Raw genomic sequence first — 8,512 nt, 5'->3', positions numbered from 1 at the left:
GACTTTTTTCTCCGGGGGGGGGGGGGCACTTAAAATTAGTATATATTTCTATATAAATTCTATTTCGTTAAGGGGGGGGGGGTACACGTCCTTCAGGGGAGGGGGCGCTACCACCCCGAAGAGATGCCTGGAAGAAACTCTGTCCCCCCGAACTGATACTTGACAGTTAATGCGGCCCTCGGGCTGAAAAGTTTGGAGACCCATGAAATAGGCTGTACTGTACTTGTCATCAGCACCAGTATGGGGATGTGTAGGGGTGGGGTGTGAGGCTAATTCCTCTTACAAACGGTGCCCTAAATGTCCGAAACACTCACCCGCTGAGCAGCGTTTCTTCCCGACTTTTTTCTCTGGGGGGGGGGGGGGGTACTGTTAAAAGTATATATTTTCTATATAAATTCCATTTCGTCCGGGAGGGGGGGGGGTCGCCCACCTTACCCGAAGAGATGCCTGGGAGAAACTCTACGCTTGAGAATTGTAAGTATATTCTTGCAAAAAGCAATTGTTCATTAAGCCACTTACTCTAATCCCACATAATCTCAAGTAACAACTTACTCGCTCAAAATCAAATTGTATGCAATAGGTTAAGTGTCATAACGGTGGAAATTAAAATTATTTTAGACCATACGGTAAAGTCTGTTTAGAATCTAGATAAAGGCCTAACACCTGAAACACATCGCCCGAACATGTTATGTAAATAAGGGAAAAACCCCCACTTCAAATGTGATTAAAAAGTGCTAGATTAGTCTTTTTACTCCTGCCCTTCCCGTTGATAAAATGACGCTAACCTGTTTGACTGTCCTTGAACAAAAACTAATTATAAATTAGATATGATTTTATCTATCATTATCGGGGGCTGAAGGACAATAACTGCATGTCATTTCTTTGAAAGCCCACTTTATTAATATGGTTAGTTTGATTCGAAACGTTATGTTTATATTAGCCTTTAATACTAAGAAGATAGGCCTATCTCGATCTAAAATAATCTAAAATGTTAAACGTCAATGGAGTGGGAGAGTTTTACAAGCCTGCTGTCATATAAATTTGCCTTTCTTGTATAGGCCCAACAACTTAATTTATGTCACGTTGTGCTGACATCAAGCTTTTATCTATAAACTATTTATATCATCGGTTTTTCAAAATAAAATAATTTTAAAAATATAAACGAATCGTACTTTTTAATAAATAAATTTACACTACTATTGCCACTTCCTCTTCCGTTAAAAACAATGTCTACGATAGCAAAGAAAAATAAACATGACTAATCTTTTAAATTGTAGCCACTCTAATTAAATTAGTACTTCAAAATTGTAACTATTAGTGTATAATATATTAACAGTCATAAATAATGGCCTATCATTCCGCTAACGATCCGGACGAATCTTTCGATTATCTTTTTAAAATAGTTCTAATCGGTGATGCTGGTGTAGGAAAAACTTGTGTCGTTCAACGGTTTAAATCTGGAACTTACACAGAAAAGCATGGCAGCACAATAGGAGTTGATTTCACAATGAAAACACTCAATATAGATGGAAAACTTGTTAAGGTTTGTGATGTGTAAGATCTAGAATCTAGATCTCTAAATGATTTGTTGTCTTATTTTTTTACGACGTGACTTGTCAGAAGACAGAAGAAGCTTCTCCGCTGCGACAGAAGAAGCTTCTCCGCTGCGCACAGAGTATGCAAGCAATCAGTATGCATAATGCAATAAAATTAAAATGGAATAAAATTACTTGTTAGCTGTATTCATATTCTTTGGTCAAAACTATCGGTATCACACTAGTTGGAATCCCCGGTCTTTGACAACAAGGTGAAGTAGAAAAGTTCAGAAAAGGCACCAAGAGTGTGGGTGGAGGTATGACTATGCCATGAGGAAACTTGTTCACAGGAATTAACAGCTTTATGATGTTAGAAAATTTAAATTAATATTAACTAGCCTATAGCCTATTTTAATTCCCATTATACTTATAAAAATGGTTAAGAATCTATTTCAGCCTCTATTAGACTTTGGTATGTGTTATTGATTTAGTCTAAGTAAATTAGTAATAGTCAAGTATATCAATGTTAGTCAGGTGCAGAAGGTAATGTTTTTAAGTGTCAAATCTAGAAGGTAATCTTGAATGCCATTAAGTATCAATATCTAAAACTCATTAAAGGTATATTAAAAATTGCCATTTATCAAACGGCATCAATAATAATGGTAGAACTCTAATAAATGAATATGAGCTAAAAAATAATCTCAAAGTAATAGCTAAAATATGATACACATTAAATTTATCAAAATTATAAGAATTACAGTTCAAAGTTATAATGAATAGTTATAATAAGATGGATTTTATAATGTTTGGTAAATAATTTGAATACATGCAGCTTTCTACATTGAACTTATTGGTGGAGGCAGACCATGGGCTGACTAGGTCCCAATCTAAAATGCTGTCAATGTTCATTTCCTACATATTGAAAGACATAAGCACAATAATTGTACACTGGGCACAAGAAAAACAGCATTAGAGTTTACAAGACCTCTATAAAATATTTCAGTAATGTTAAATAAACATGAATAATTAATTTAGTTTACTCTGTGCTCAATATAGTTACTATTACTATTAAATATTTAATTTACAAAATGTGTAGGTTGATTATTGTTCTTTAATAACTATTATTTTGAAACTTTCCTTGATAAACAAACAATTATCAAGGAGTTCTCTTATAATTATTTAACTTGTCAACTCATTTTAATCATGACAGCTACAAATCTGGGACACTGCTGGTCAGGAGAGATTTCGGACAATAACCCAAAGCTATTATCGAAGTGCTAATGGTGTTATAATTGCCTATGACATAAGCAAAAGAACAACCTTTGAAGCCATCCCACGTTGGCTGGACGATGTAAAAAGATATGCTGGCTCTAATGTTGTGCAACTACTAGTTGGTGGGTCTCCTCGAGTTTTCAGTGTTAACTTTAGCTACATAATTTGTTAATTTGATACCTTTTTCATCAATGTGAATGTTTTGATAACAGGAAACAAATGTGACCTGGACAGCCTGCGAGAAGTGAGCGCAGCAGAGGCCAAGGCCTTGGCACATTCTCAGAGTTTTATTGGGGCAGTTGAGACCAGCGCTAAAGAGAACACCAATGTTGATGACACATTCCTTAAAATGGCTAAAGTCAGTGTTCTTACAAATATTTTATAATAGCTGCCTTAGCATAAGGGATAAGAATTAAATTTTAAATCTACTGCTCTATCATTGATGGAAGGTTCATATAAAGACAAGTATAGTTCTTAAACAGAAATAGCCTTTGTTAGTAGAATTAGCATTTGGTACATAAAGTATTATTTCAGTGTCTTTATCCTTTGGCATTGAAGTAAAATTTTATTGCAAGCTTTTTTTTTTATTTAACTTGCTTCTTCATCACCTGTCATCTCTAGATGGAATATTGCAATCAATTTTTACATCTCCTATGCAATATTCTATAAAAATGTTGACTTGATGTAATGTTTAATAAATTAAAAAAAATTGTATTTTAGATCACAGTATAATAAAGAAAAAAGGGGAAGTAACAAATGAACAGCGAAAAAAAAGGGAGAGTGTTACTGCATTGACTTTACTTTCTTTGTATACAGAGAATAGTGAAAGTATTAAAATCTTGCAGAAAAATTAAATGAAATTTTAAGTTTTTGTCGTTTTACACCTCACTGTATCACTGGAATTTAAAGGATGCATTGTTATCCTTCTAAAAATGTAAATTGAGATTTCGACATTTTTGGCATTTTATAACCATTCTATCAATAAACACGATAACTTGAGCATCTTTCACTTAATGTGGACAGAATTTCATATACAAATATTAAATGTAGTTTTTTATCAACTTTTGAATGACTTCCAGTAATGTAAAGTGATACACACTAATCTTCCTGTCTCTCAAAAGCTGATAATTTGAATACTGTTTAAGCTAGCTAGACACAATTTCAAATATAATTATTAGATTGCAATTGCATGCAAAAATTCCTTTAAACTTTTGTACACTCTATTTTCTTGGGAACATTATAAGATGAATACTGTTTCAGTTAGGTAAACAAAAATTCATACATAAGATCTTATCCTTGGATTACTCTCAAATTCTGAGTGACCTACATTATCTGGAAGTGGTACTTAACTCTATTTGCTTTGTAAAATACAGACAAAATAAGTTACAGTTAGATGAACAAAATTTTACAAATAGGTGTACCAATTGGTGTGCAATTCTTTTTTTCTACTCGATTTTATTCTATTAAAAAAATTTCAGTCATAAGAAAAATTAATACAAAACATTTCTATCTTCAGATTACTCAGATTGCACTGGAAGTGCCTTCTACCTTACTGTAAAATAGAATATACGTGAAAGTTTAGGGGAGAACACTCCTGTTTTATTTAAATTTGTGATAGTAAAAATGTGCTTCATAGGCATAAATTGCTAGCTAATTAAATACAAAATTTGTTAAAATTATTATTTCTGATTTGTTTGGTATAATTTGATTTAATTGTTGTTGGTATTATTTTGTCATTTTTGTTAGTAGAATCTAGAAGCTCCAAAATAACCTAGACTAGTAATAATTAAAAAAAAAACTTTTTTCAGGAACTCAAAAGACGGTTTGGTGATGATGCAAACATGGACCCCGGCCAACACAGCAACATTAACTTAAACAGTCGGTCCTTGCTGGGGGGCAAAGCCTGGCTACCCTGTTGTGGGAGTGGTAGTTAGCACATTGGCGTGTCCACTGTTCCACAGAGACAATCTTCACCCCAATGTGTAAGTTCTTGTAGTTTTCTAGTGTCAAATATCTGCTGATGCCAACAATCAGGGCTGTGAGGAAGGATCGGATTTGGAATCATTAACTTATATCTATCAGAGAAAGGGACGGACAGTAAAATATCCTGCTTACATTTGTATTTGGAGAAAAGCAGTACAGAAATAAAATAAAATTATAATTTGCTTGTTTCAATTAATTTATTTGACATGAATATTTAATAAGATATTAATAGAATGTATATGCATTTATTATAATTTTTAAATATGAATTTATGATCACTGGTTTTTGTGTGTAAAATTATCAATTTTTTTTCTGAAGCGGAATATTTTTTTAAAGCATAGGAACAGTATTTTTGTAAATGTATTAAAACAAGACATCATCCTTTCTGGGGTTTTATTCCAGTTGAATGGAGTGATGTTTGAACAAATGTACCGAGGGTGTCTCTGAGTTCCCAATTTGACTTGCATTTACGAGATTTTACCCAGTTAAAGACTGGTTATCAAAATAGGTCTAAACTGGTCTGCTGAGCTGCCAACAAAAATCATTAACATTTCAGTTGAACCTTTTTTATTTTGAAAAAGCTAAATTAAAGGTATCATTCTTAAAGCTACAAAAAAAGTTATAAATTAAAAAAAAATCTTTAGATTAGTTTAGGTATTTAACATTTTTCATAATATACAGTTAATACAGTTGAACTATTTCCCAGCTAGAGCTACTAAAAGGCTGTTTTAAAATGTTGAAAATGTTTTGAAAAATTTGATTTAAAAAATATGATTTCATTATTTTATTTAAAAAATCGACATATCCATTTAAAAAGAGGATCACAGTTGACTTTAGTCGCCTAAAAGTTGGCAGCTCTAGGTAGCACTCAGTGTTGTACATTCTGTATATTGACACACACACACATGTATTTTGTTAATGTTAATTATGGATATTTGTGTTACAATATAATTGGGTTATTTTACCCTTTTTTTTTACATATCTTACTGTTTTCTAATGAAGTTTGCTGCGACTTGCTTTGTAAAAGAGAATACTCTTGCCAGATTGGCTTTTTGTTGTTAACATGCCATGTTTTGTCAGTTTTTGACCAATCTACCTGTTGATGTGTGTATATGCAGAGTTTCAGTATTGTTGCTATTGATATCCTGTGGTTTAAATTGATGCCATTTTACAAAATGTAAATTATTATTTTTTTTTTTTGGACAGAATTGCTCTATATGTAGTCATGTTTCTATAGGTGCATGTAAACCAAATTTTAAAAATTTACATTAAAAGTTGCCCAAAGATGATGTTTTTAAAGCTTTTTCTCTTTGCTCTTTTAGATTTGCGATTATTTTCCATATTTTTTGGAATTTTTTTTTTCTTCTGGATAAGGCTAACCTATTGATATTTGTTGCTATTTTATTTAATTATTTCTTTTTACATAAACTTGTTCATGTAAAAAAAAGTTTACCTTATTCCATAACTTGTTGCATGAGTTGTTTCTCATTTTTGATTATAATGTAACTTTTAAACTAACATTTTATTTTAGACAGAACTGTTTTTTTTTTTTAAAATCATGTTTTAAAACAACCTGTATTTTAAATTTCTATTCTTGTTTTCTCTTATACTTCAGACTTGCAAGTTTCTAACTTTTTGATTCAGGTGTGTGTTTACTCTACCTTATATGTCTGTTGCTACACAGCCATTTTGTTGACACTTGTTTTAGATTTGGAAGACCAAAACCTTATGACTAACACAGAACTAACACAGGACTTATTTATACAGTTGTAATTAAGCCCAACTGCCTGTACACACATTAGATCACAGAAAAAACATGACATTGTTTTCCCCCAGACTGGACATATTTAATTATTAAGCTTAGTATTTAAGGGGCTGTTATGTATTAGATAACCCTTATGTATTAGATAACCCAGAATCCCCATCTTCTGACCCACAACATCTCACATAATATTAATGGTTATATTTAAATTTACATTGAGAAACCCTCTCTACAGCATGGTGGTGCTATGTAGGTGATTAAAGGAGATTTATATCCTTGAAATAACTGTTGGTTAGTAATGGCAGCCTTAAAAACTGGTGGAGCTGTACTGTTCAGTAAAATCTCATTAGTTAAAAACGCAATCATATTTCTAGTCAACAAATTCACTTCACATATTCCTTTGTGGTCCCAGGGGAGGTTAGGGCTGCAGCCACACCTCTTCATCAGACTTTGTTTTGGGCAGCTCTCTTTATTTGCACCCACGTAAGCCCGGCAGCCCTTGTCTCTTCTACTATCTTCGAGGATTTCCTTGGCCGGCATACTTTCCTCCTCCCCTGGGGCCGGCATACTTTCCTCCTCCCCTGGGGCCGGCATACTTTTCTCCTCCCCTGGGGCCGGCATACTTTCCTCCTCCCCTGGGGACGGCATGCTTTCCTCCTCCCCCTGGGGCCGGCATGCTTTCCTCCTCCCCCTGGGGCCGGCATGCTTTCCTCCTCCCCCTGGGGCAGGCATACTTTCCTCCTCCCCCTGGGGCAGGCATACTTTCCTCCTCCCCCTGGGGCCGGCATACTTTCCTCCTCCCCTGGGGATTTCTTTTTTGTTAATTTTTTTTTAATTAGGTCTGCATTTTAAACATTATAAAAAAATTTAGGGCTAATTCAATGTTAAGCCTTTTGAAATGTTTGGAGCTGCTGCTATTCAAATAATAGAGTACAAAGCTGATGAAGTAAAATGTTTGCTAAATGTTTATCTTATTCAATCAGACAAGTATTACACACATGCCACATCTATGTTATAAACTACATGGAATGCCTGTGGTTGTATTCTAAACCACATGAAATGCCTGTAGTTGTTTTGTAAGAAATAAGGTCTTTGCCAGTTGTGACAGTTTCTTCGTCCAGCCATTTGCAAAAATATGACAAGTATGAGAATGAATTAAAAAATGACACGAAGCCCTTAGCTTGAATGACCAGTTTGTCTCAACTTAAAACTTTATCCTGTAGGTGGATCTCATCGCTGTCAAACACCCTTACATCATGTATCATGATTCTAAAAGAATAAGTTACCACACACTTCAGGGTACATAAACAGGCCCACATTGATATTAAATAAATTATTTTTTAAGTCTTAGCTGACTGACTTTTTTTTGGAAAACTTTCTAAGAAAAATTCTATTAATATCTTCACTGACTGTTGTTTACATTACAAAGTTAGTGTGTGTGTGTACCATGTTCAAACATTTTGATTAATTTGGTACATATATTTAAGGTCCAGTCAAACATTTTGATTAATTTGTGTTAAATAATACTGTAAGACCCAATAATTGCAACGGTTTTTAAAATTATAAAAATAATAGTGTTAGTGTAAAGTGTTGATAGCAATACTGTAAGACCCAATAATTGCCAGTTTTTATAACTATAATGGTATTAGGTAAAGTGGTGATAGCAATACTGTAAGACCCAATAATTGCCAGTTTTTATAACTATAATGGTATTAGGTAAAGTGACGATAGCAATACTGTAAGACCCAATAATTGCCAGTTTTTATAACTATAATGGTATTAGGTAAAGTGGTGATAGCAATACTGTAAGACCCAATAATTGCCAGTTTTTATAACTATAATGGAATTATGTAAGATCCAATACTGTAAGACCCAGTTTATGTTATTTTAAGTTTCACAACACTACAAGACTGCAAAGACATGACAGTTGTGTTTTATTTATAGTTCAGTATTTCATTGT

The 8,512-nt window shown here is 33.3% G+C and overlaps 1 protein-coding gene across 1 annotated transcript; it reads left to right on the top strand.

Annotated features, from left to right (window-relative positions):
- Positions 1–1,192: 1,192 nt before the first annotated feature.
- Positions 1,193–7,209, top strand: LOC131930353 (ras-related protein Rab-43). Its single transcript, XM_059286808.1, has 4 exons — positions 1,193–1,543; positions 2,746–2,929; positions 3,020–3,165; positions 4,616–7,209. Exons 1-4 carry the CDS (start codon positions 1,346–1,348, stop codon positions 4,739–4,741), a joined length of 654 nt encoding a protein of 217 aa, XP_059142791.1. The 5' UTR covers positions 1,193–1,345; the 3' UTR covers positions 4,742–7,209.
- Positions 7,210–8,512: the final 1,303 nt, after the last annotated feature.

The sequence above is a fragment of the Physella acuta genome, unplaced genomic scaffold (assembly GCF_028476545.2).
Source record: "Physella acuta isolate Inbredline_101_S28 unplaced genomic scaffold, ASM2847654v3 ptg001761l, whole genome shotgun sequence".
Classification (NCBI taxonomy): Eukaryota; Metazoa; Mollusca; class Gastropoda; family Physidae; genus Physella; species Physella acuta.
The sequence above is the reverse complement of the archived record's forward strand: the minus strand, read 5'-3'. Positions and strand labels throughout refer to the sequence as shown.